This window comes from Hippocampus zosterae, chromosome 11 (genome assembly GCF_025434085.1).
Source record: "Hippocampus zosterae strain Florida chromosome 11, ASM2543408v3, whole genome shotgun sequence".
Classification (NCBI taxonomy): domain Eukaryota; kingdom Metazoa; phylum Chordata; class Actinopteri; order Syngnathiformes; family Syngnathidae; genus Hippocampus; species Hippocampus zosterae.
In genome coordinates, this window is record NC_067461.1 from 876,202 (window position 1) to 903,456 (window position 27,255).

At 55.0% G+C, this 27,255-nt stretch overlaps 1 protein-coding gene across 2 annotated transcripts; it reads right to left on the bottom strand.

Moving 5' to 3' along the window:
• Window positions 1-180: 180 nt before the first annotated feature.
• arid5b (AT-rich interaction domain 5B) lies at window positions 181-25,979 on the bottom strand. 2 transcript variants are annotated; one of them, XM_052080608.1, is made up of 11 exons: window positions 25,707-25,979; window positions 25,337-25,428; window positions 24,787-25,044; window positions 16,660-16,894; window positions 7,742-7,972; window positions 5,853-5,977; window positions 5,463-5,763; window positions 4,388-4,440; window positions 4,205-4,302; window positions 1,994-2,159; window positions 181-1,886 (listed from the first exon to the last, which is right to left on the bottom strand). In XM_052080608.1, the coding sequence occupies exons 2-11, from the start codon at window positions 25,355-25,357 to the stop codon at window positions 324-326; spliced, it is 3,051 nt and encodes a 1,016-aa protein (XP_051936568.1). In that variant the 5' UTR covers window positions 25,358-25,428; window positions 25,707-25,979; the 3' UTR covers window positions 181-323. The 2 variants fall into 2 exon arrangements, with proteins under 2 accessions (XP_051936568.1, XP_051936569.1); XM_052080609.1 differs by having other exon boundaries at window positions 25,337-25,979.
• Between the last annotated feature and the right edge of the window lie 1,276 nt (window positions 25,980-27,255).

A 27,255-nucleotide genomic window follows, 5' to 3' on the forward strand; every position in this document is an offset into this window, starting at 1 on the left:
GCCCCAAGCCAAAGTGAGCACATTCGCGTCAGAATTGTGCAAATAAGGACACAAACAAAAAGAGACGGACAGTGGTGATAAAAAATACGGAACAGTGCAAAGGATGTGAACCAACGTCTCAACTCAGACCAAAAAGCCAACAAAAAAGATCCATCTGCATGGAGATGGACCTGGATCTGGATCTGGATCTGGATCTGGATCTGGATACAGATCGATAGAAATGCAATTTGTGCGTCTGTCTCGCAAAAGAGTTTGACAATCGGTCCGGGCCCATCCGGCGACGGGGCCGCCGCCTTTGCTCGGCGACGGGGGGGTGGCGGCCCTCACAGTCTGGTGCTGGGGTGTACCGAGGACAGCTGCGGCGGAGGGAGGGTGGAAAGCGGGTACAAGTGGTGCAGCAGGTCCCCGTAGAGGGCCGCCCCGCCCGGGTGCCTGAAGAAGTGGTGCGGGCCCGCCGCCGAGGCCAGAAGCTGCCCGTGGAGCAGCGCCGAGTGGAAGGCCAGGGGGGGCACCAGGGGCGACGCGGCCGACTGGCTCTTCAGGTACTGCAGGCCCGGGTGGCGCCCGAGTCCGTCCCGCGACAGCGGGCCGCCGGGCGGGTACATGCCGGCGTAGAGGGGGGCGGCCCGGGGCGGCGGGTAGGCGCCGGCCGGGTGGCCCCCGGGGAGGCACCCGTCCGTCAGGTGCGCGGCGCGGGCCGGCTCGGCCGCCTGCAGCTCCTCGGGGTCGCCGCGTCGGACGGCGGGCGCCGGGTGGAGGGGCGCCACCGCGCGGACCTTCCTCTCGGCCGGCTCCCCCCCGCCCCCCGCCTCGCCGAGGCTTCGTTTGCCGGGCCGGACCGGCCCGGGCGGGGACGGCTCGGGCGAGGATTCGCCAGCGGCGACGGGCGGCGAGATGCTCACGGGGGGGACCCTGCAGGCCTTGGGGTAGGGGAGGCCGCAGGCCAAGGCTTGCCGGCAGAGCCGTTTGGACAGCGTCAAATCCCGGGGCTGGTCCTGGTCCTCGCCGCTCTGGCCTTCCCGCTCGGGGCCAACAAAGCCCCGCCCCGCCTCGTCGGCGTAGGCGCTCAGCTGGCAGTTCTCCGTTTGCCTGTACAGGCCGTGCAGGTGCAGCGACGAGTAGCGGTCGCCGGCGAAGCCCCGCGCCCGCAGGAGCTTTTCCGAGGCGCTCTCCTGCGTCCTGGGCAGATACGGCTGCCAGGGGGCGCCGACGTGAGGTTGCAGGACGCGGCCGCCACTCCTCTCCGCCACCGCCGCCGGGGGCGGCCTGCTGCTCTGCGCGTGGCGGATGACCGACGGCCGCGACATCACAGGCGCCGCCTCGGGGACGCCGTCCGACTCGTGCCGCCACCGAGCTTCCCGCTCGCCTGCGTCCGCGTCTCGCTCGGGCGCGAGGGCGAGGGCCGGCCGAGCCAACGACGCCGCCACGGTGAAGGACGCCGACTCGCACGCTTGGGAGAGGAGCTTCTTTTTGGCCAGTGGAGACATGACGCCTCGGGCGACTTTGCGGTCGGCGGCCATCTGCGTCCGAATGGCGCCGTGGTCGTCCTTCCCCGCCGAGGGATCGGCGCTCCAGTCCGGGGAGCGCCTGTCCCGTTTGCACGCTCTCCCGCCGCGGCTCTCCGACTCCGGCGGCGCCACGTAGGAGCTTTGGGCCGCCTCCGTCTCGCCGCCCATCCGTCTCCACTCGGGCCAAAGCGCCACGACGAGGGGCCGGGGGGCCGGCGGGGCTTCTCCGGGGCCGCCCTCTTTGCGGCCCGGCGTCCGCCCGCCGTACGACTCTTCTTTCCTCAGCGTCAAGTGAAGCTCCTCCTCTCGGACGACGACGGCCTCCTCTGCGGCCAGCGCTTCCGGCTCGCCGGCCGCTTCGCCTTTCGCCGCGGGGTCCTGCGGGCGCAAACCACCATCGCCGTCAATACATCATCGTCACGGTGACGGCCGGAGCGGCGGAGAAAGCGCCACGAGATGGCGGGCGGACGTCCGCCGCAACCAACCTGTGACGGGGGCCGGCCCCCGGCCGCCTCGCCGCGCTCCTTCCGGGCCGCCCGCTTGCCCTTGGCTTTCTTGGCCGACGGCGCCTTCTCCTGGCTGCGGGGCTTGGCCGGCGGGAGGGGCTTGTCCTGCTCGCCTCTCAGGTGCCTCTCGTACGGGAGCAGAAGCCTGCGGGGGGGGGCGGACAGAAGGAAGGTCGTGGTCGCCATTTCACCCGAATGGAGGCCGTCGCGGCGAACGGTGACGCGCGAGTCTAAAGGGCGGCTTTTGAAGAGAAGCTTTTGGGGGAAGAAGTCATCCTGATTGGAATGACGCAACATGACGGGAAATGCGCTTGCGCGCGAACGCCAAAGAATGCGCGCGCGTTCGCCGACACACATTGCGCCGCTTCTTATTTGAACCTTGAGAGAAGAATCAACGCTCGGCTTTATTTATTATGGGGTGGAGGGGTCGGATTCAAGGCTTCAGCTGGTGTGCGGCTGCTCCTGAAGGATGCCCCCACCAAAGGCGCCCCCACTCGCGCAAATGTGTCTGTCGCGGTGGAGAGAGGGTGCTCGGGGGACACCGCGCCTCATCGTCTCCTCCGTTGGGAAGGAAGTCGGCCTTTTCGAGAAGCCGCAAAACAGTTCATCCGCCAGGCTGAGATGTTTTGCTTGCCCCCCCCCACCCCTGGCCCAAAAAAGAAAGACTGAGTGACTATGTGGGAATTTTCATGTGCTTGTTCGCTCTTTGAACAACAAGCAAAAAAAAAAGCAGGCAAAGGACATTTGATCCAGCTGCTGCGGCGGCCTGCCAACAGAGGAAATGCGAGCGTGACGTCAAAGCCGCAGCCAGCCCAGGCGGCGCAATGGCAGCGCAATGGCAGCGCAAGGGCACATTTGGTCATTTGTCTTATTCTCAAGTGTCCTTAGGTGTCTTGAAAGGAGCTTAGAAAGAAAATGGATTGTAAGTAGTCGTATTCGGCCGGAGAAGCAACCGCTGAAAAGAAAACTCAAACTAAAACTAAAACTAAAGAACAGCAGTTCCTGCTCCAAATCAAAAAGACATTTTTGTCGCGCCCCTCCCCCCAAAAAGTGGCACTTTGCACCGAAGCCGCTTGGACAGCGTGTGGGAATGACAGCGGCTGCTTTGAAGGAATGTCAAAATGGGATGAAAGGGGGGGCGGTGGGGGTGCTGAGTGAGAAATGTGTCTAAATCCTCACAAATGGAAAAGTCCAACATGCTATTCTGGTCAGAGAGAAAAAAAAGCCCCCAAAAAGTCAATGCCAGGAAGTTCCCAACGTTGTGGGAAGGATTTTTTTCTTCGAGCTGGCCTCCAAAACGGCCCCCATAAACGTCCGTCAACTTTTTGACCCCCAATGCAAATGCGCTTGGCATCTGGGCTGGCTGCTCGTGACGGCTTCAAGGGGGGAAACGCCTTTGTCGCGCCGCCATTTGCTCCATTTTGGGCGTGGCTTGCTCAAGTGGAGAGATTTGTCCCGCTTTTGCTTTGTGCTTGTTTTCATTTGTCATTTGTTGATCTGCTCCCAATTTTCATTTGCTCTCTTTTGTTGTCCTTTGACTGCGCTCGAAAAAAAGAGGATGCGTTTCCAAAAAAGCATGGGGGTGGGGGGGAAACAGCTCGGGAGAGGTTCATGTCAACTCGGGTCAAGCGATGAAGGCCCCGTTTGTTTTCGTACGCGGTGTAACATGAAGCTTCCTTTGGACATTTTCCCCAAGGGGCCAAAGTCTTCTGGAAACTCGTCTGACGGTTGCCGAGGCGTCAAATCCAACTGCCGGTTCAAGGTGAGGACGCACGAGCAAAGAACGCTCGGCAAAAACAAGGCGCAACTTTACCGGCAAGGCGCCGCCCTGGTCTGCGTGTCGGAATCCAACAAGTCACCAAATATGAGGGAAAAGCCCCCGGGCTGCCCCGCTTCCGCACCCTCCCCGCGCCATCTGCGCCCCAAATTCATTCGAGCTTCTGAAACGCGTGAAGATCACAAGAGCGACCGCGTGGCGGCGGCAGAGACAAAAGGAACAGAGGACACCCCCCCCCCAAAAAAAAAACGGAAGACAGAAAAGGACAATTTAAAAACAGCGAAATCCAACGCGCAGCACACATTGCGCCTCCGCGACAGAACGTCGTTCGTCCCCTCCCCCGAATCTGCGCACATGTCCATCTGCAGGCCCCCTGCGCTTCAATCAACTCTTCGCGACTCGGCGCCACTCACCTCTCGTAGTGGCGGCGCGTGCAGGTGGCGGCGCTGGTGCTGCTCGGGTTGCCGCCCAGTTCGTCGTACACGTGCTTCCACTGCCGCCGCGCCGTGATCTGCGGGGAGGCGTGAGGTCATGTCACCCGGGGCGGGGGGGACGGGAAGGGAAATCTGACAAGAAGGACGGATGGGGGCACTTACCAGTTCATATCCTCCCAGCTTTTGCGCGGCTTGGAACATGGTCCAAAGGTTGACTGCAAAGGGGGGGGGGGGCAGACAAACAAGGACAAGTCAGCAACTCTGTCTCCTGACAATAACAATAAAACTTGGTGGCCATTTTTAAATAAAGAACATTTCTTTTTTTTAAAACAGGAGTGCATGAGCACTCTTGATGGGGCCATCATCAAATCCGAGCGCAAAGGAAAAACAAGGTGGCAAGCAAACGCCGGCGCTTACCATTTGAAGCAGTCGCCGTCACAACAACCTCATTCGGTGCACAATTTTGGGGTGGTCTCCCTTTTTTATTCTTTCCAAAAAGCTTTTTTCCCCGGCGTGGCCGTAAGTGGCGCATTTTCAGCTGCCGATTGGATGAAAGCGCGACTGGCGGAGTCGGGTCCGCTTTTCAAAACTCGATCGATTTGCCAGCACAAAGGAGCGAGCAGGCGCACGCGATGGCGTTACAAGTGTTGCGTAACGGGCTTCTAAAAATAGCCTCCTTGGTGGCCGCCCGCCCGCGTCGGAAAAAGCTCAACCGCAATTTCGTTGCTCAACATTTGGATTTGCTTGCCGCAACATCGTGGCCTCGCATCGCCAATAAATCGCGCAGGAAAAAAGGAGAGCGAGAGAGAGAGAAAAGAAACGAGGGGGGGGCTGGGGGTGACTCCATCCAAACTCAATCTGTGCTTACACAAAGCCTTGCATTTTCCTATCTGTGCCTTTGACAGCATTGATTCGCCCCCCCCCCTAATTTCCTTGTTTCCTCCTACTTGTCCCAAATAACAAAGGCAGAAGGCCAACCTTTGCGCGACGGACGACTTGAGCAGCTCGTTCTATGGAGCGCCTGCAATGACCTCGCTGGGCCGGGGGGGGCGCCGAGCGACAAAGCGCGCGGCAAATTTCCAGCTTCATTGGTCACCCGGCGGGCGTTTCTGCCTCGCGGCCTTCAAAACTGTGAAATTGCGGCCGTCCGTTCGCCTCTTTGCCCCGACGGCTCGGCTTCATCTAAGCCGCCGCGACGCCGGCGCGAGGAGGTGAAAAGCGAGCGTCGGGGACTCACTCTGCTTGAAGCCCAGGAAGGGGATCCTCTCGATGGGCGTGTCCCTCTTCTTCATGAACTTGTAGAGCTCCACCAGGAAGGCCTGCTCGTCCTCTCGGCTCTCCTCGCACGAGGACGCCGCCGCCTCGGCCGCTTCCGCCGCCTCCTCCGCCTCCTCCTCGTCCTCCTCCTCGTCGTCCTCTTCCTCCTCCTCCTCCTCCTCCTCCGGGGAAGCCGTCGAGGAGAAGGAATCCTCCGCCGCGTCCTTCTCCTTCCCGCCGGCTTTGTTTTTGGGGGCGGAGCTCAACGTTCGGCAGCTGGCCTTGACCCGGGAGGACCAGAGGGACGGCGGTGGGGTCGTACAAGAACGACACGCGGACCCAAAACGACGGACAACGGTGCTTTGTCTACCTTGGAGGAACTTTTGGTCTCCGGGCCGTTGGCGTCGCGGGCGGCGAGCGGCGCGCGGGCCGCCGAGTCCCTCCGCTGCGAGCCCGACAACTTCTTCTTGCGGGGTCGCCCCTTCAGGTTGGGAGCTGAGGACGGCGGCGGGACAACAAAGATGAAAGCATCCCAATTTGCAACCGAGAGAGCGGGGGGGGGGGGGGGGGGCATGCTACCCACTTGTCCACCGGTGAGACTTTGCATCAAGTGGTAGATGTTTTATTATTATTATTATGATTATCCCAATTAGATGTTTTTTTTTATACGATATATAGCAAAGCAAAAGCCTCGCAAGCTAGCAATGAATAGAAATGCAAATGAAAAGAAAGAAGTCAAACGCGGGTGTATTTATAGCAGCAGCAGCAGCAGCAGCACTGCATCACTTTGCCAAAACGCCGCAGCCTCCTCGCTAGAGGAAGTCCAATTAGAGAGGACAAATCCTCATTTGGCCGCTCCCGCAGAAACACAACTTCCGCATTTGGTCAAATGTAGACACGCATCTCGCTCATGTCGCTCTGCCACCTTTCAAGTTTTAGTCGTCAATCTTCTTCAATGCTAACACGCTAAGCGCACGCAGGCGGGCGGCAGTTGAAATGAAGGCGATTGAGCAGAGCGCGCGCTTCCTCGTGAATTTCTCGCCCCCATTATGAAAGTCATTTGGGAGGGCGAGCCACAGAAAAATCTTTGGAAAAAAAAAAAAAAAAAAAAAAAGCAGTTGTGTGTTCTTAATTCATTAGTTGCGCGCTGTTGTGCCCGCTCCCCCTCCCCCCGGGCCGATGGGGGGATAACATTACGCTTTCATCAGATGAAATGAAGCAAAACTGCTGTTCCAGGAAGGGCCAATTAAGGCCTTCAAAGAACTTTATTACTGCAACGGATTAAAAAAAAAAAGGAAAAAAATTAATCATTCTCATCTGATTCATTGGTGCTCTGCGTGTGTGTGTGTGCAGGCGGGGGAGGGCTTGCGAAGGCACATGCGTTCCCTTTGCAAGGAAGCTTGTTCCAAGCGGAACGGGAAGGAAAAGCGCCGCGCTACGGCATTGGCGTCTCACGCGTGCCGGCCAAACACCTCAAGCGGATGCCTCGAACGGGCACGGCCAGCGTGTGATGCGCGACCCCCTCCACCTGTGCTGCGTCGCCCCCAAGGAGCTCGCGACCACAACAAAGCCCTCCAATGTTACATAACGCGCCGCCTTTGCTCAGACGGGATGGCCTTCAAAACATCATCGAGGGCGTCAGACTGCGGCGAGGATTTCAATTTGAGGGGGGGGGGGGGCTACAGAGCAGCTTGAAGGCTTATCCCACTCATTACTGGCGGAGAATGAGAGAGAGAGAGACATCTCAGCATTGCCCCGGAAACAAATGATCAACACATGAATAGAAGGCCACGTATTGGCCACTGGAAGGGATTGCGGCCGCCCCACGAGCCCGCTCGATCGCACCATTTTTCTCCCTTTTTCTTTTTCTCTCTGCTTCCGTCGCCTGCTGCAGAAAAGAGCAAAGTCGATGATGTCCCAGCTGGGGGCCATTACTCCAGCGCCGCTATTTATCCCAATCAAAGCGGACGCGCAGCCGGGAAATGGCGGCTTGCCTCCGTGGAAAGCTCATAGAAGAAGAAGCCAGATGCCCTCGGGGGGTGGGGGGGGGGGGGGGGGCCTTGGCAGCGTGATGGAAATGGCGCCGCTCGTCAAGCGCAAACAGGTGAGTGGAGAGAAAGCTATGATTTTCAGATCAATTTTTCCAATCAAAGGGGCTCCTGGAAAGGCCGGTTGCCATTTGCCGAACGCCACGCGCGTGGAGAAGGTTTTGGCCAAAGGCAAAGAAGGTTTGTCGGCGACGCTCGGGCCGCAACTCACCAAAGCGGTCGCAGACGCTCTCGTTGCGCAGCAGCGCGGGATGCTCGAAGGTGTCGCGGCAGTAGAGGACGCGCGTGTCGGCGCCCGGCGCCGCCACGCCGCCCAGCGCCAGCACCGTGCGGTCCAGCAGCAGCGAGCCGGGCTGCCCCCGCAGCCGCAGCAGCACCGAGCGGTAGCGGCAGTACTGCGGGTAGCTGAGGACCAGCACCTTCCCGCCGTCCTCCTCCTGACCTGTACCGAGCCACAAAAGGCAACGCCACAACATTAGCGGCATCCTTTCCCAAAAATCATCGTCCGTCATCAAATGAAAAATACCGAATGGTGCCAGTGGTCACTGCGCTCCGGCACGCCCGTTAGCTTAGCGCCTGTCCTTTCTCGGCCCTCGAACGCACTTTGGCTCCGGCGCACAGTTCGGAACGACATCCAAGTCGTCACGGAGGTGAAAAAAGGAAGCGCGCTAACCTCGTGGCAATGAGATGGACGAGCGGCTGCCGAGGTAAGCCGGTAAGCGAGTGTCAAGCCGACTTTTTTTCTTTTTTTTAAACCTTCATTTACAATAACAGAAAGTGAGAAAGTGAGGAAAAGACTTCCACAATAATCCTTTTGTGCTGTCTAATATGCAACACAGCATATGCAAGCAATGTTTGATATTTCGCGCAGCTCGAGTGGAAAGCGTGATGTCATTCTCGGTCCCGGAGGTATTTTGACAAAAGCCAGAAAGGCATCTGCAAAGTTTGGAAAATGATCCAGGGCGGAATTGTAGGGAGGGGAGGGGCCACGCCGACAAATTCCCCCGTCTTGATGATTTAGGCATGTTATACACAGAAAAAGCCGTCCGCGACGAAGAAAAGGATTCCTTTTCACATTTGGGCCACATTTACACAACATGATTCAAGTTGTTCAATTCTGATTTACTACGGAAAAAAAAAAGTCCGACATACGCGGTAGCTGACGGCAAGAGCACAATGAAGAGTGCTGATGGACAGGCTTCGTTAACGAGGGCGCCGCCATTTTGGCCGAGCGCCCAACATCTCACCGTATTCAACATGACCAGCCTTTTGACCAACACAGTACATAGATACATAGATATACACAGTATACGTACACACACACATAAGGCATTAGATGCTCAGCTGTATGCGCATCACCCCGCAAACACGCCTATCATGAGCAGAACAGTCAGAACATTTCGTATTTGTAATTGTTGAAAATAATTGAAACCGGCTGGGCTTTTTTTTTTTCATTTTTAAACGTGAACCGTTTTGTTAAGAGCATGAAGCAGGATGTATTGGACTGCATTGTAAAAGGCGGACGGCGGCCTCCGCAGAGGGACTCAAGCAGATCCATGCATCCGTTTCGGTCCTATTCCGTAAACACGAGCGACCTTCTTGCAAAAAAACGACGACCTTCCACTTGAAGCATTCCGATTTGCGAGTAACATCACGCCCACCGTCTCCGACCGCCAATGCAAATGACGTAGCGCTGCGAGAAAGCGCGAAGGGGGAACGACGGCCAAGCAGCACTGCGCCGGCACTGCGCCGGCACCCGCGTGCAGGAAATATTGCCACAGTTTCCACCGGCAGGTGCGCATTTATTCTTCCCCCAAATGTCACGGCTTCGATTGTCTCTCTCGCTCGCTCGTTCTGTGGCCCGCATTGCACTTGATTATCTTCAATTTGCACAGAGCGCCGCGGGGCTTTAATGAGCACACAAAGACATGTGCCCAGGCCCTTTGGAAATGTCCCCTCTTGGTCCTTGCGACGCAACGTTTGCCAATTCAAGGCCGGGCCGTGCGTTTGTCTCGGCGTCCTAATTGGGCGCGGCCTCATAAATGGCGGCGCTGCTCCATGGCGCACTCGAGCGTCAAACGTTGTCACGCAACTGCATGGTGGGACGTTGTCGAGCGTTGACGCCTCCTACAGGGAAGGCGCCACGGGAAACGGCCTTTTTCGTTGCTCCGATGCCAAGCGTCAACCCCGCCCGCCGCCCGTCCATCGAGTTTGAAAAGAAGCGGCCTCTCCACACCGCCGTTCTTTCGCGGTACGTCCCCGTGGAATTTGCCCACCGGACGACGCCGTCTGAAGCAGTGACGTGTTCGCGCCGCAAGGTAAGCGGAGCTGCGGTGAGATGCGCCCGCCGTGAAAAACAGAGAGCGGTCTCCGCGTGACAAATGGACGCTTGCGAAAGACGGCTCAGGTCACAATTGATCGCAGTTCGTATTTGAGCAGAAATTCTCCATTGAGTGACGGATGGCGCTTTGTTTACAGCGGCGCGGCGCGGCGCTCTCAATCGGCGGAACGTTCCGGCACATTTTGTCTCGTGGCAGATTGGAGCAGCGTTGACTCATGCAAATTTCATGAATCCGTGTCATCGTTTATGTAACGACGCCTTTGCGGGAGCAGTTGCCGTGAACGGCCCCCGGGCCTCTTTCCACGTGCTGTCGCTGACAGATGCCGTGCACCCCCCCCCCCCCCCCCCGGTCGCCTTTCAAGAACAGCAAAGCCCAAAGCCAGAAATCATGTGGCTATGTGGCGTACCTGCGAGCGCGAGGATGACGAGCGTGAGTCACGCGGGTGTCACATGGGATGGGAGGGGGCTCCATGCAAAGCGGGAGCGCTCACCCATTGGGCCGCTCTCACCCATGTGCCCAGACCACCGCGGAATAGTCCATTGCTGGCACTTTGGCTTTACGCTGTGCGTTTCAAGCCACATTCTTCTCATCCAATTCAAATGTGCATCTTTGAGAGAGAGAGGGGGGGGGGGGGGGACTCGCAATCAGATTCCAGCTTCCCATTGAACTGCTTTCACATCAAGTTTCCTTCAGAAGTGCAAAGCTTGCCAACGGTGCATGTTTCTTCGATCGCGAAATATTCACGACTAAAATAACCATTTCCAATTGAAAGACAGAAAATTTTTTTTTTTTTTGGAATCATCATTCAAACAAATGGTAAATCTCTCAGGTAGGGGTCAAAATATTTTCATCTTGAATAACTCAAATATATGCAATGCTAATAATACCCCGCGCTACTAAACTAAACTAACTCCATGTTTTTTTGTTTTTTTTGGTCAATTAGGCGGTGAACAACCGGTTAGCACGTCCGGCTGACGGTGGGTTGGAATCCGGAGCCACGCAGATGTAGCTTGAGCATCCGCAAAATTTCTGTTGGGATGTGCCTTGAGCCCGCTTGCCGCCGTTATGCCGCGATGAATAAATCAAGAAGACGGCGTCTCGCTCTCCTTTGTTTTTCCGTCGATGGCCGCGCTTGCGTGAAATTGTGCATTTCTCTCCCCACAACACAGCGACATGTGTGGCTAATGACTTTCAGGAGCTTTGCATGAGGAGGAATAATTGGATGGCGCGCGCAAACGTTTGCCGCGTCTATGGAGCCGTTTCTGTTACGGGCTCATTCGGTTGTCTTTTATGAACACGCTGCCTTCATGTCACGGCAGCGTGCGCGGCTGCCGATGACAGAAGCAAACGCGGCTCACGTGGCTTATGACTAGCGCTCTGCTCTTCCGCTATTTGGTGATCAAGTGAGAGGACAAAGGTTTGATCAAAAGGAAACTCGCGTTAGCGTCAAACAGCATTTGGGCACCAGGAACAACAGCTGTGATTACGTGACATCATAGCGTGTACCACACGACGCAAACTCCCTTGCAAAAGGTCCGCTTGGCAGAGGCGTGCGCGTAAACAAAGACGTGGAGTGCCACGCGTGGTCAGCGCGTCGAGGTTTACGGTGAGGACCCGCGCCTGCCATTCAGCATTTATTTGAGGCGAGGCCTTTATCTCGACAGTACGCCACGTCAACACGCTAAGCGCTTTCACGTCCCAACCGTGCGGCTAATTGACTATTTTTGCGGCCGCGGCACCCGGGCAAGGGCGCACGCGGGGCGCCGGCGCTTGCTTATATCGAATGCACTCGTCCTGATGCTAATGGCGTGCGTCCGACGAGAGCCCTCCATGCGTGTGGGCTCCCGTTCGTAATTGCGGCAAAGCGCTATAGTGCTCTCCTTTGTTTTGGCACGGGCGGGAGGAGGAGTAGAAAAAAAAAAGGAAATGTTTTTTTTGGGGGGGGGCGCAGTTTACATGGCAAAGGAGCGGCAATTCACCTCGGTTGGCCGTGTAAAACACCGACATGAAACGCGACGTGTCGGCCGGGGAGAGAAGAAGAGAGGCGCTTTTCCTCCAGTTGATTTATGCCATTTCATTACATGAAACACCCCCCAACCCCCCCCCCCCCCCCCCCCCCCCCCCCGAGCGGGCCAGGATCCCTCGCAACCGGCGCTGGCGGCGGCTCTAATGCGCCTGGCGGCGGGCCAGCCCGATGCCGCCTCGCTTTATTGATTGCCAGATTGAAAAGTTTGCGTTTAATAGGCCCTGTAATACATGGAGGAGTTATTCGGCGGGGCTTTGCTTGTCAGAAAGAAAAAAGAAAAAAAAAGAAAACAACACTCCAGGGCTCCTTTTCTGGGTGGTTTGACAGAGGAAAAAGGAAAACGCGGCCGCGTCGGACCAACGCAACTTGCTTTTGACGAGCTCGGGAGGGACCAAAATGTGCCTTTGGAGTCACTTTGCGTGTAGTCATTGCGTCGACCTTTTTGTTGTTTGGTTTTGTGTGTGTGTGTGTCCCCCCCCCCCCCCCCCGCAGGACGACTGCCGAGTTTGAATCCTCTTCTAGCACGGCCACTTGGACGGGAGGAAAAAGGAGCCGTGAGCTAGCACGAGGGGCAAAGCCAATGACTGGCCACATCCGGCGACAAAATGACGCAATTGGCGCTCCAATTTTCAGATGAACCTGAAAGCCGCGTTTTACAACACAAGAAACTCTGGACTTTTCCTCCACGCTCAATTTTTTTTCTCTTCATCTTCCAGTACCCTTTTTCAGCACTTGGCTCTTCAACAACATGCTGGCATGTCTGCGGAATTCTACACAATAAAAAGTCACGGCGCAATTTTTTTTATCCCAGAAAGCAGATGCAGCCTTATTAACCGTTCAATCTGTGCCCCCGTTAGCCGGCAAAATCTCAATGCGAAATGTCACGCGCGCCAAAAGCCGCGGTCAGCCGTTGAAATATTCATGGGGCTTTTCTATATGGAAGGAGAGAGTTGAAAAGATTTGCCTGCCCATGTGAGTCAGAGCCCCCCCCCCCCAAAAAAAAAACCAGCGTTTGCAAGAACAACAAATGTCATGAATGCGTCGTGGATTTACGCAGGCAGCAGATAAGCGTATGGCGGAGGCGGCTTTGCGGCTCCGTGTCTATTTGAGGAGGCGTCGATAGCTCTTCCCTTTTTCTCTTCTCTCCATCCGCACGCCATTCCAGACCCGACTAATGGAGAGACGAGAGATGCGCAACCGCGAGTTGAGGCCTCGCTTAATGGAGACGGACGGAAGGAGCATTTTCCTTTCACGGGAGGCCAGCCGCACTCATTGTTTAAGCGTCCCCCCCCCACCCCTCCCACCTTCCCCCCTCCTCTTCCGTGGAAAAAAAAATAGCACATGATGACACATTCCAGAAATCAAAATAAATTATTAACCGACATCGCAGTGCAGCGACGCTGAATTTGATTAGGATGCGAGGAAACATCTCTTTCGCTCCGTCGTCCCTGCGCACGCCCCCCCCCCCCCTTTTTCCTCGATTCAAATTCAAAGCATGCTCGTACATCTAATAGATTTTTCCACCCCGGCACACAATTTACTGCTTACGGATTTAGAATTGGCTGGCTTCCGGCCAGCAGTCAGAAGGGAATTAATGATATGAGAGGGGGGGGCCAGGGGGGACTGCTCGTAATGAAGATTATAATGAAGATGCTGCCATGCGATAATGGCAGCGATATCAAAGACGACGAGGTGTATGATCAAGAAAGATTTGGGGATAGCAGCAGTGGCATCCATGTACGCTGCTGAAAAAGGTCGTGAGGAAGAAAAAAAAAGCTCGGGCTCGCTCGCATACGAATTCAAGCAAAACCATCCGGCGAATCGAAACGCTCGTTTGAAAGTCACGAATAGAGCCGGCCTGGCTCATGCGTCGTCATGCGTAGCGAACCACCCGTCCTCTCCACAAAGCTTCATGGCCACGGCCACGCGCGCGCACTTGTGGAAACACATTTGAAGCCACGCAAAAGGTCCAAGCGCAAAAGCCATTGACAACATTGGATGTTTTGGAGCCTCAGGGGGGGGCGGCACTCGGGCGCGTTCAGCGAAAAATTTGCTCCCTTTGAGATGATGCCATCTGGTCGGCGTGTTATGTGTCCAAATGGATGACCAAATTGTTCATCGCATAAATCAATTGAAAAAAAGAAGACTGTGTCTCTTCGAGCGTGACGTGCTCAAAGTGATCTTCATCACTCACCAAACATGGCGGCGTTTCTTGAGGTCAAATTCTGCTCAACACCAGCTCGGTGACAGCAATCGGATGGAAAAATGATTTGCTCAACGGACAAGCAAAGTGCAATCATTCTTCTTACGAGCACTTCAACACTTGGGGGGGTGTTTGGAATTGGGGAGAAAAAAAAATATTAACAGCAAGAGGCATCGTTTGAGCACGCAGCTCATTGGCCGCCGCAGTTTGCCCATCCCTTTCAAAGCCAAACCGGCCCCCCGTTTCTTTTTTGGGAGCCGCGTGTGCATTTTGCGACGCCCGCGGCCAATCAAAGGCGCTGCGCCGCGTCTTCATGATGACAAAGCTGAATTGTAAAAAAATGAGAAATCAACAAACAAACGCAGCCAGCGAGATGGAGTCACAGCGCGTGCTGGAAATAATGCGGCAATCTGCTATGATGTCATGCCCGCAGCAGATGGGGGACACGCCCGCGGCAAGAAAAATGCTAATAGGAATCTGCAAATGCTGGCTTGCGTTGTTTTCCCCACCGCTCGCTCTCTCTCGCTCTTTTTCACATCATCAATGGCGTTGAAAAGACGTCGTTTCATCTGCACAAAAATGCCTTTTTTTCTCGTCGCAGTCATTTTGCCATTCCAATCGACTCTGTTTGAAATGAAAACAAACTCTTTCACGCCTCCCATCATCAGATGACGATGACTACGCACGCGCGGGCCGCTGCTGCATCCAGGCCATCTTTTCATCCCGCGTCCAATGCGTAGGTCAGCCATTTTTAAGCGGCGTGAGCTCGGCCGGCGCACGTCCTCGGCCGCGATTCACCCAAATTGACACCGCGAGTCCCCGTGCATAAGAGCGACGTGGCGCTCCGTTAATATCACGCGGCAAACGGATCCATGAAAAATGGCAGAGAATGGACGTTGTAAACGCGGGCCGGCAGAGGAAGCCTTGTCCCCCGCTGCCGCCGCCGCCGCTATGGCATCCATCAAGCCGTCTGTGGGCTTGAAAGGTGGAGTGCAAAAAGTGAAGGCTGGAGCATGTTTGGAGTTGACTATTACGGCGTGTGTCTTCACGCCCATGCGTCGACACAATTTCCTGTTTGCTTGTGTGAGCCTGCCCGCGATGGCGCAACACTGAAGGCGAAACCGGGCCCCAGGACACACATGACCTCATATCTTCCAAACAAGATAACAACAACAAGAAAAAATGGGTTGCTCTGTGGGCCGCAGCTATTTGGGTTTTTTTTTTTTTGCTATTGCGCACCTCGCTCGAGCCGCTGTCTCAGCAGGTACAACTTTGCTGACGTTCCACCTCGTACGCCGTACGAGCAGAAAGCAATTTCGGCAGCCGGCAATAAATAGAAAAAACAAGAGAGAGAGCGAATCAGGCCGGTTCTCCGGGGAGAGATACAGGGGCAGCATGTAAAGTTGGCCGCTAAGCCGTCCCCGCTGGATTGGACTGTAAAAAAAGAAACCTTTTTACTGACGACACCAAAAAGAGCCGGCGTGACTCGATTCAACGAAGGGCATCGGACATGTCGTCAGCGCTGCGGCGGTTGGACGAGTGGACGTTTCAAAGGTGTTACTCAAGCAGCCCGAATGAAATCCACTCGGGAAACGTTGGATACACAAAGGTGTGCTGCTTTGATCTTTTCATGCCCCGTTTTCACGTATGGTGACGCCGCCTTTTAGCACCCTCGTCGCCCAGATCAGAAAGCAAAACCAGTTCTTTCACCTGACTAAATGTCCACGTCGCTACATGACTACGGAACGAGGCCGCTAAAGTCCCAGTTGGCGGCTTGCCGGGCGGGAAAACGGAGGCCACGGCGTCGGGGCGAGAAAAGAAAACGCAGTCCCCCCCAACGACAACAGGGGGCGCCATCGCTGCCGGATCCGCTTGCGGCGGCGGGACGAGAACGCGCCCGTTCCTCACGCGCAGAATGACAAACAGCGAATGCATCATTCGGGTGGTCACGCGGCGCAACGGCGTCAAACGTCACCACGGTCAACGCGCTCCTGCTCTGCGCCACAGCAATATTTTTTCAGCCGAGGTCGGCGGCGGGCCACATTGAATATTTTGATGCAAAAAGCCAGCTGTTGTGGTGGTGGCGGCGGCGGTGGCCGTGTGTGTGTTTTTTTTTTTTTTTTGGTCCCTCTCCAATCTCACTCGTTTCCCCACAAAGACAAATGTTGGAGCGTCCAAGAGGTCGTCAGTAAGCCCGACACGAAGGCAAACGCAATCAAATGCCGAGACCCTTTTCATAACAACTGAGTGACCGTCAGAGTCGGGAATTGCCACTTCCATGCGAATAACCAGGAGCGTAGTTAGCCTGGCTTAGCGCAAAACTATCTCAAAGGTGCAATTGCATAACTACAATGGCAACACGTCTTTTGCCACTTGCAGAGCATTGTAGTCTAGTTTAAAACATAAAGCGAATGGGCGCACACGTGCGCTAATCATCTGGCAAAGAATCACATTGCGCTATCTGCTAATAGTAGCCCACTTGAGCATAGCATCACTTAGTCCAGGGAACCCATTGGAGACCCGAGACGGCGGGCCGGTGAAATGCGGCGGCCACTCACCGAGGTTGGCCCGCTCCCGCTGGACGTCCTTGAAGTTGAGCCCGCTGGTGAGCGTGCTCCGGCGGTAGCGATGGAGGGCCTCGCGGCGCCCGTTGGTACCCAGCTGGCGGAGCGCCGAGGCCTGGAGGGGCTCCGCCTTCAGACCGTGGGCCCATCCCGAGAAGTCCGGCAGCGTCCACTTGACCAGGTCCCGGAGGCGCACGATCACCTTTTCGGACACGGCGATCACCTCGTGCTGGGGGCGGCAAAACAACATTTGAAAAACAAGTCGGGCAAATGGCGCGCGAGACGAGCGAGCGCCATGTCGGCCTTACGTTCTGGCGGTGATTTGCAACCTTAACTGAGCCAAGGCTCACCACAAAAGGCAATTGTCTCGTTCCACCGAACGCATATTTGCCAATCGTGTGAAATGTCGAGGAAATTGTCTCGCCGATGAGTTGAACGCCAAGGTCAAACAAGGAGCGCCCTTTGTTCAGAGTATGTGACGCATTGCGCCATCTATCGCGCCATGAACGTACGTTTCCTGCCGCCGTCTTCAAATAACGTTTGACATCTTTTAGGGAGTAAAACCTGGGCTTTGGTGATTTTTTTTTTTGGGCCTTCTACTTGGAGAGCTGGGATTCTTTTGAGGTGGCGCTTGGTTTGAGAGCCTGCTGCTACGGAGAACATCAAAATGCGCAGGTAGGCCTGGCGGGCTCCGCCTCCTACGCGACGTGGGGACTCAAATGTGTTTGGCTTGATTTCATTACGCAAAGAAGCGCGGCTTCGTTTGAAGGCCTCATAATGGCGGCCACGCTTGGGACTGACAAAAGAGTCCAGCGGAAGGCGGCGATTACCACAAGTCTGGAGGACAGATGTGCTGGGGGTGGGGGGGGGCAGAGAAATGCAACACACATCGCAGCGCAGCCCGATTCCTCCATTCGGGCTGCGAGGCAAAAGCAATAACAAATAAATACATGTGTCGGGGGGATGAGGGGGGGGGGTGTACCCATGTATGTGCAAGCTGCATTTTAATGTGCCTCAATGGACTTTTGTGGCGACGGCGCCCAAAACATTTTGCGTTACAACGTTTAGCGCTTGCTTCGGCGTGCTAGGAAGTCGGCCGGTAGACACGTGCTTCCGGAAGTAGGCGCACTTGGCATTTCATTGGCAACACGTAGCTCGGTGGCGGTTGGCGCCATTGGCATGTCAATAGGTTAGGGAGGGGGTTGGCTTCGCTGGAGAAGGCGGGTGGCTCCGGAGACAATAGCTAGCTTGCCAAGAAGATTCCTCGTTTGCTGGCACGAACATCTGTCTTCCCCAACATTTTCTGGCCCGCCTTTGCTGGGTCAGGTCTTACGGGCATGCGTATTTCAGTTGCCCGAGGTAGTCCGCCGTCGAGTTTGGAGCCTGGAAACCTTTCCGCTTTCTGACATCCTCCCTCATATTTCCGTCAAAGCGAAAAGGGCCCGCTGTCAAAACAAAGTCGGCGGCGCTCTCCCCAAGCGCTCCGTCCAAACAATTCCCCGTATTCAGTTCTCACATGAAGCCGCGTTGCAAATCCCGGCCCCCTTTTGCAGCCGCTATTGCCTTATAAAGGAAAGGGGGAGAGGAGGGCCGGCCTGATCCAGCTGCCGTGCCCCCATCGCTGGCTAAGTCCAAACATCAAAGCTGGCTCGTTTTGCTTCTCCTTTCGCCCGTCTTCTCATGAGCTGTCCGGCGCTGGCGTTTGGCCGCGGTTGCGAGTCGCAATGAGTTTTTATTTTGGCTGACGGAGGAGCGGCCTTGTCGTGAAGCACGACATCAAGACTTCTTTCCGCTAGGAGAGTCCCGCTTTCACGAGGGCTGGACCGACGCGGATTTGAGTCGAGGCCGAAAATGAGTGAGAAGCGACCACTGAAACGAAATACAAATGTCCGTCGTCTCCTGCCGTCGTGAGAAATGACCGCCGCCCCCGGACAAAACGGCTTCCTTGTACTCTTAGGACTCGATTGTCATAAACGTGCGCTTCCTTGAGAAAATTGCACAAGGAGCCACTGAATCCATCTGGAAAAGAAGGTCGGGCCAGTCAATCCCGCCGACCTATTTTTTGTCGGACCGGGAAACATTTCACAAGGCGAGAGTATTCGGTGACCAAAGGCCACCGGCGAGTGGCTTCCTCGGGGAAAACGGAGGCCGTTTCGGATTTCCGCCATCTGCGGCGTTGCCATCGGGTTGTAAATCAGCGCAAAGACAAGACGACACCCCGTTTTACTGTCGTGCATCAAAAGGGGATTGATTTGGAAAATAAAGGTTTGGCCGCCAAAATCCAGGACGAAGCGCATCTTGGAAGATCGACAAGAACAAGAACAAGAACAACAACGCTCGGTGGTCCACTTCCGAAAAGACGTCGCACACAAATGCGACTTGGGGCGTCTGATCAACACTCGGGCCAATTTTGCAAACCTTTCGCTCGTCCTGCTCAAGTGGAGATTTCAAATCGAATCCAGAAGGTACAAGATGTGTTCCCAGAGGCAGCCTCTCACTTGGAGGCCGTCTTTTCTCCCGTAGACATGCGCACCAGGTGCGGTCACGCTGCGGAGGTTCGAGCCCGCTGAACTTTGCAGAGGTCACGGCAGGAATTTAGCAGGCCGAGGGTCATTAGCAATCCAGTCATGGTGACACCGACAAGGAGACGGACGGACACAGAACGAGAGAGAGAGAGTGTGTGTGTGTGTGTGTGTGAAACACAATCCGAGTTGATTATCTCCTCATCCACATGAGCGCCCTTGGCTCATCTGGCCCAAAACAAACTTTTCTTGGGATTTAACAAAGGAAAAAAAAAAAAACGGGGGAGGAGGGAGGTGGAGATTCTTCTCATCCACTCCACTCCCATCAAATGGTGAATGTTTGTCAGTCAAGCGACTCTCTTGGCAAATGCCGCTTGAATTCTCATCACATCTGCTCTTCAAACTCATCCGAGTGTCACCCAAAGGCCACTGGATTCTCTTCAAGTTCAACTAGGACACTTTTTGGTGGGCCACTTGCACCGAGGACCACTTGGTAGCCGCCTGAGCCCGCCTGGCATCTTTCCGTCCGACGTCTTTGTGACAAACGGGGGGTGGGGGGCGGGGGGGGGGGGGGTGAAACAACAAATCAGAGCTTCCCAAGGACACCTTTGCCGCTCCAGATGGAATCTAGCCAAATAATGCGGTTCAATGGAGCGCCTCTTCCAGAGTCATTGCATGCCAAACGCGGTGAGCAGCTGAGCCGTGGAGCCACACACACAAACGCACGTCTTGAAGGGGCGGGGGGGGGGGGCAGATAAAGATAATAAAAGGAGCAGCAAATGAATACAATCTCACATCCTTACAAGCATTGTGGAACACGTGCGTGGAGGGGGGGGGGGGGGGGCGGGTAGGACGTTTGCCACGGCAATCAATACAAAAGCGCTGCTGCAGTCACGGGCCTGTCAGTGTGTGTCGGCTTCGAGAGCGAGAGAGAGAAGGAGGTCAGAAGAACTCAAAGATTGAAAATGCACGGATGGAGACGACCGGACTACCACCATTGCTTCGCCGACTGTGGACTAAAGTAAAAATAAAAGGCATCATTTCAAAAAAAAAAAAAAAAAAAATGAAACCCCAAAATGTCAGTGACATTGATAAGCTCTCATTGTTTCTGGACACAGTGTATGAAGGCCCAAAACTTGTATTTAAAAAAATGTTCCATACCATTCTTACATGATTGTGAATATTTATGATTCATTGTCGTTCGTATTGATGTATTATGCTCAAGTGCTTTTTCAACAATATTTGGGAGCAACATTTTGCCGTGGGCGAGCCGGCCCGCTCCCCGTTCTCCATCCGACGCCTTTTTCTTGCGTGCGCGTGTACCTTCTCGGTGGTCTGGGTCACGCTCATCCGCAAAGGTGCAACAGAACTGCGACTTGGACCAGTTCTTATTGGCGCGTGGCCCACTTGTATGATCACGCATGCTCGTGACCGGCGCTCACTGAATTGTTGCCATTTTTTTTCATTTCTTTTTTGCCAGCGGCAATGAATGCGGGCAACTGACCTCCAACCCTGCGTCTGAGGAGTCATAATCATCATTAAAAAAACAACCCACACTGCGTTTGGTCATAAAAGCGACGCCGTAAAAGAGCACAAAAAGGAGAGTCGAGCGAAACAAACGCAGAGGAAGTGACATCACGGCCGACTCCATTTTCAAGTCCCGTGCACAAATGCAGAGAAGAAGGCAAGCAAAACAAACAACCAATCATCGGAATCCAAGTTTCGAGAGAGGGCAGTCCATTCCGTTATGACCCTCCACCCCCCTGCAACTTATTGACAGATGCGTCAGCTGTCTGGAGACTTTGGACCCGGACCGCTGTGGCCTCGATCCTCGAGACCGGAACCACAGCAGAAAGCAGCTTTAGAGCAGGCGCCGTCAGAAAATCCTGCGACCATTTGGCAGATGTTAGCATGTAGAAGCGCTCTCGTTTGCTTGCTTTTCTTTGTTTGGGGAAGCCATGATGATGGCCGTGCTTGAGTCGCGGACCAAAGCGCGAGCCACCCGATCCCAGCAAAAACCCGGCGTCATTTTTTTCCCAAAGAAGTGATCTTTGCCATCTAAAGCCACTTTTTCAACTTGAAGTGTCTCTCTTGTGCGAGGCGCAGGACGGCGCTCAGTAAAGTCCAGTCTAACACCCCCCCCCCCAAAAAAAACATGCACTTCCTGCAAGACACCATGCTGTCAAGCCGATGCCCGCGTGGGGGGTCAGCGTGCAAATCTCAGACGGCCTCGGGTTGCACGTTTACACGAGCCGGCTAAAAATGTCATTCCTCCCACTGCCGTCGTCACATTTTCCCCCACACGGATAGGCTGAGAAAAAAAAAAAGAAAGAAAAAAAGCAGAGCATTTGTTTTTGTTCCCCCAACTCATGACGTTATTTTGGTCACGTAACTCATTTCCCAGCAACTGGAAAGTGAGCGCTCCATACTTGTATTGCAACTTCATGACCGACTTTGTTTTGGTTTTTTGCCCCCCCCCCCGGGATTTTTCTGAGAGATGACTTCACCCGCATGGCGCATCTGACACGATTTTTGTGCCCGGATGGCAACTTAGCAGCAAACGTGCGATTGCAGACGCCCCCGGACGGACGAACGGACGCCACATCAGTTGTGGCGGCCACGTGAAAAGAGCGGGAATGTGTCCCCGACATGTGGAAGCGCCGCAACTCATTGCAATATCACATCTGCTTTCCACTACTTTTCTCGGACATCCTCCTTAAAATCCCCCCCTCCCCCCAGACAATTGCAGGCCATTAACACGCCCTCGTGAAGACCAAACCTGAGTAATGTGAGCTTGCGAGGAGCTGAAAATGTAATCTCCCCCCCCCCCCCCCGCCCCCGAGCAGTGTTGACATTTTCCCACAGTGGCAAAATTCAACAGCCCTCCCCCCCTTCCCCACTCATGTTTGTTTTTGGGATCACACGTCGCATCTGTAAACACTCGCCGCCGACTCCGATTAGCGTCAAGGCGCGAAGTCGGCGCTTTGCCAAGGTCGCCAAGGTCGCCAAGGCCCCCTGCGCTTTTTCCAGATTGATCCTTGCGTTGTAATCCGGCTGACGGTAAAGTGGCATCCCTTCCCGTGAATGCACTTCAACCCCCCCGCCCCCCCCAACCCACACACAGACACACAAGCGCATACACGCACGCCTAAATGCTGGTGAAAGCAAGAAGGCCACGTGATGCGAGCCGCTGCATAATTCAGGCAAAGGCCTCCAGAGGAGGGAGGAAATTGCTTTTTGGCATGCCACGGCATGGCATCGCATCGTCTGCTTGTTTGCCCCGTCATCGGTTTTCCCTTAAAGAGGAGGAGGATCCTTTTCTCTTTTCTTGCCTTCCCGTCAAATGCACAGGCTTGGCCGATAAGATGGTTGACAAACACGCGCACGCACGTGGCAAGGAACGTAAACCGGGCTGACTTCTCGCCGGGAGCCGCGCAAAGCGGGCAAAAAGACAGAATGGCTACTTGTGTGCATGATGGCGACGGCCAAGCGGGAAATGCAATTCATGCAATCCAGCGCCTCGCGCTTGCCAAAAAAAAGCCCTCCCTGCTTTCGTCATCCATGTCCTTCAGGTCACATTTCCCACAATTGGCGTTGCCAGTTAGATTTTGCCCATTTCATCCAATCAAAGAAAACGAGATTTGAGATTTGAGGACAACTTCTCTCTCTTTTTTTTATCCAATCAGTGGATGATGAAGTAGCTAACATCAAAACGTCTGTCGACGACCAGAGGTCGCCGGAGGATTTTCCATCCCACTGACCGTAAGCAGGACTTTGTTGTTTTTTGGGGTTCTGGCGACAGTCCGAGCACGGCAAAGATTCTTCCCGTAATCTTACCGGTCTCGGTCCCCCCGTGGCGGGCGGCGGCCATATTGCGCAAGTGTGCCCTCGAAGCGATGGCGGCCAATCGGACGTTTGGAGGGGAGACGCTACCCGGGGCTCATCGGAGCGACAAAGATGGCTCGCGTAAGCTGCGGCAGGGGTGGGGGGGCTGGGGGGCCCATAAATAGCCATGTTTCTCATGAAAGGGAAATGCGATCGGCGCGCTTATTACTCAAGAGGAAAGAATGCAAGTAAACCTTGAGCGGAAGACTTCCAGCACAAACACGGCTTTCTTTGTGCAACGCGCACGCTCGAGCGAGACGAGAGAAGCGGCGGCGAGAGGAGGAGGAGGAGGAGGAGCAGCAGGAATGTGCACGCAGAGGAGCTCCATTAAAGTGCTGTTGCAATACGAGAGCCAAAACAAAAACATCAGTACAGTCGTGTGGGGGGAGGGGGCCGCTGCTTACGTCAACCTTTGGAGATTTGCGCCCACGCCACAAAAAGACGCTCCGCGTGGGCCAAACTCGCACGGCCCGCTACACAATTGGGGGCAAATCCAGGGTGCCAATTCTGTTTTGGCTAAACGGTCGCTTCCCTTCCCCGTTCGGCGGCCGGGGCGCTACCCGAATGCCGATGACATAAGTCTCAACTTTCTGCAGCGCGACTTTTCAGGCGCAGATCGACTTGGACGCTGGAGGTGAACATGTTTGGAGCCCTGTCCAAGCGCTCATCGGCCTCTGGGGGCTGATTCATCTTTCCTGAAAGCGGCCCGATTATCTTTGGCCAAATCCAAACATCTGCTTTGACCGTGGCCGAAAACCGTCACCGAGCCGCTTTCAAAGACGACGTTGTGTCATCCTGCCCATTTTTTTGTTGACTGTTTCAACGATCGGTACGCTGGTCTTGAACATACAAATACAAGCGCATGGCCGCAAGAATCCCTCAAAGAATCAAGTGCAAAACGATTCCAAACTTTCCATTCATGAACAAAATAAAAGCGGCTGCCTGTTTTTCCAGGCGTGACTCGGGCCCATCTCAGGCCCATTTCAATGCTAGTGATGCGCTTGTGAAAGTGGGTGACGATCGGTGGTGGCTTTCTGACAGCAATCCGCGTTAAGCTTTCTTTTTTTTTTTTTTTTTTTTAAAGACGGTCCCCCCAAGATCCCGCTCGCTATTGAAGAATCCGCAACGTGGATTTCATCGTCAGGCGGCGAGAACGCGATATATGACGACGGACGACTGTACCGTACAAGTGTCGTCGCTATTTGACGTCGACGCTCCTACATACGCCCGAAGACACTCAACGGCGCCAAATCAAAACAACAGAGCCGTTACCACGGCCCCGACGTACGCCACAAAGTTGGACGTGAAACAGACGGACGGCGCCGAAGACGTCACGGGCAGCGATCGCTTCGACGTCTCCCTTGTGCGGGCGCGCGCAGGTTATTGACAGGACAACTCCGCGTTCCGACTTACGTCCAACGGTACGTCGGTCGCGAGCTCGCATCCGCGCCATCTGCGTAAACCATGGAGCGCATTCACATCTATTGTGCAATTTCCGCCCGACTGACGTCCGCAGAACGGCCCGACGCGGGATGGATTCCCACGCGGGGCAACGGCGAGGAAAAACGGCGACTCATTAATGCACTCGATATGCCAGGGATCGGAATGGAGAAGGGGAGGAGGAAGAAGAAGAAGAGGAGGAGGAGAGTAGAGGGGGGGGGGGGGTCGGAGACAATTAAGGCCACCGCTAATGAATAAACATTCGCCCCCTTACCTCTCCGTGGGAGACGCCGCGTCCCTGGGGAGTGTCCTCGGGTAGGAAATAAAGTTTGGAGCTGGACAAAAGTTGTCTGCTCGTCCTCTCCTCCCAGAGAAGCTGCAGCTCGGCGACGCACACGGGCTCGTCCGGCTTGCAGCGCACCAAGAAAAAGTCCCCCAGCGACAGGATCCGAGCCTCCGCGTCCCGGCTCGTGAATTTGAAGGCTTTGTAAAAAATGTAGGGTCCGTGTAAGCCGCAAGACGAGCCCACCCACTGCGGAGAGAACACAAAAGCGACCAGGGGGCAGCGGAATCAACGAGTGGCTCCACAAACATGTCATTCGCGCTCGCTCGTCGTCGTCGTCGTCTGTTTATTTTGCCCGCATCATGCTAAGCTATTAATAGCCGTTGAACGGACGGCGACGTTCAACGCCGAACAGATGAGAAATGGCCAAGTTTGGCGGCGGGCGAGTGCGGTGGACGGGGGCGACCGCGCGGCCAAGGCGAAAAGCCGAAGGGCTTCGAGGCGGAGGCGGCGGCGGCGGCGGCGGCGACGGTTTTATTACCTTGAGTGAGTTCGGCTCCATCGCGACGTTCTGAATTGATTCAAGTCAACACGCTCCCCAAACTTGCTGGCTTGAATGGATCGCCGCAGGTCCTGCAAGGTGCCCGCAGCGACACACTTCAAGATAGCACCCGTTGGACTTTCGACAACCGTTTGGAATGTCTTCTTTACACTTCGCGCGAGGCGTTTCGACCGATTTGCCATGTCGGCTTCATTTCCTGCCGCGTTGTTGCAAATTACGCTCAATTTCCAAGCTTGTTAGTCACTCGTACGTCAAGCCAGGCGCCGTATCACGCCCAAATCGAGACGATTCGCAATGCATCCGAACAATCCCACCACGATTCTGCTTGTTCTCACTAAATGTGACTCACCGCAATCCATCCGCCTCGAAAACCGGAGTTGACGTCGCTTGTGCGCCGTCTTTGCAGCGCCCACCGTGTATGTGCCTTCCAGGACTTGTGTAAAAGACACCGAGTATGAAAGCCCATTTCTCACATAATGACACGCGCGTGCGCGAGCGCGCGCGCACACAGGCTGTAGATGCCGACAAGAAACACTGTTACATGAAAGTTAATAGGCCCATCAAATGGTTCCTCAAAAGGCAATGAGAGACTCGTGATGTTCCGCCTTTCTTTTGCCCCCCCCCTCCATTGGATTGGATTGTACTGGCAGGAAATAAACAGCTTCATATTTCCGGCAATTGGTGTGAGTCAGAAAACCTTCACCTCCCGGTTGGTTAACCGGGCTACGATAACTAATGTATCGTTCCTTCCAAATCGGATTATCTGTCCTTTGACATTTATATAACCCAGTGTGAGGCGTGTCACGTTTGTTTGATCACAACGGGATGATGTATTGGTTGTTTACACGGCAATACTCACTGTGTCCACAGGGCGGCGATGTTTGCACACGCATCCGGGCAAACACCGGCCCTCGGCAATGTGGATTATGCAATACAGTTTTTTTTCCATCTCAGTCAATTGACCCAACATGCAGGATTGTGATGGGTGGATGGATAGAGAGTCACATATCGTCGGAGCATCACTGATACGATATGCAATTGGTGCGTCACTCCTTTGAAGCCAGGGTTAGGATTTCGAATCAAGCACAAGCTAGCGCTGGCTCGACTTGCGTGCTATGTTTGGGAATTTTGGAAGAGGAAAGGGGAGCCTCAATCCCTGCCAAGTGAATGAGAAAGTAGCGGCCTTTCAATGCAACCACACATGGGACTCTTACCTCAGGCTCATACATTGCTAACGAGCCGGCTTTATTCGTGCGCTTCTATTTTGATTTGTTTGGAGGGCCGCACTTTGGGAAAGGAGCAGGATCTCACGCCAGAGTTAAGGACTCAAATTGAGCCTTTTGCTTTCCATTTAGCAGCGCGGCGGTCCGCTGGTCAGCGCGTCGACCTCGCAGTGCAGAGGTCGTGGGTTCCATTCATGCTCCGGCCTCCCTGTGTGGAGGTTGCATGTTCTCCCCGTGCCTGCGTGGGTTCAAGAACCACAACAAGGAGACCTCGTCGCTTAACCTGAAATGAATTGCCCGAACCCGTTTGTGGAAAGCAAGCCGAGAGGAAAGAGAGCGAAAAGCAATCACCCAAAAAAGAGAAAGGGGAGCCAAAAAGCCAGCGGCCAAAACACCTGTTTGCAGCTGCTTTGAGAACACGGTGAGGAGCAAGGAGAGGGGGGGGGGGGGGGCAAAAGACCGAGCGCTTGGGGAATGTGCACATCAAACAAGGAGACGAGAGGGAAAAGCCCAAAACATATTTGCCATCTCAAGACACCGTTGCGACGATGGCGGGATAACAAGCGGGGGGGAGGCGGGGGGCATAATCCAACAATCCCTTTTCAAAGCATATTTTCAAAGATGACTCAGTGGCTGCGTCGCACACGTAATCTCCTCTGCGCATTAACCATTGAT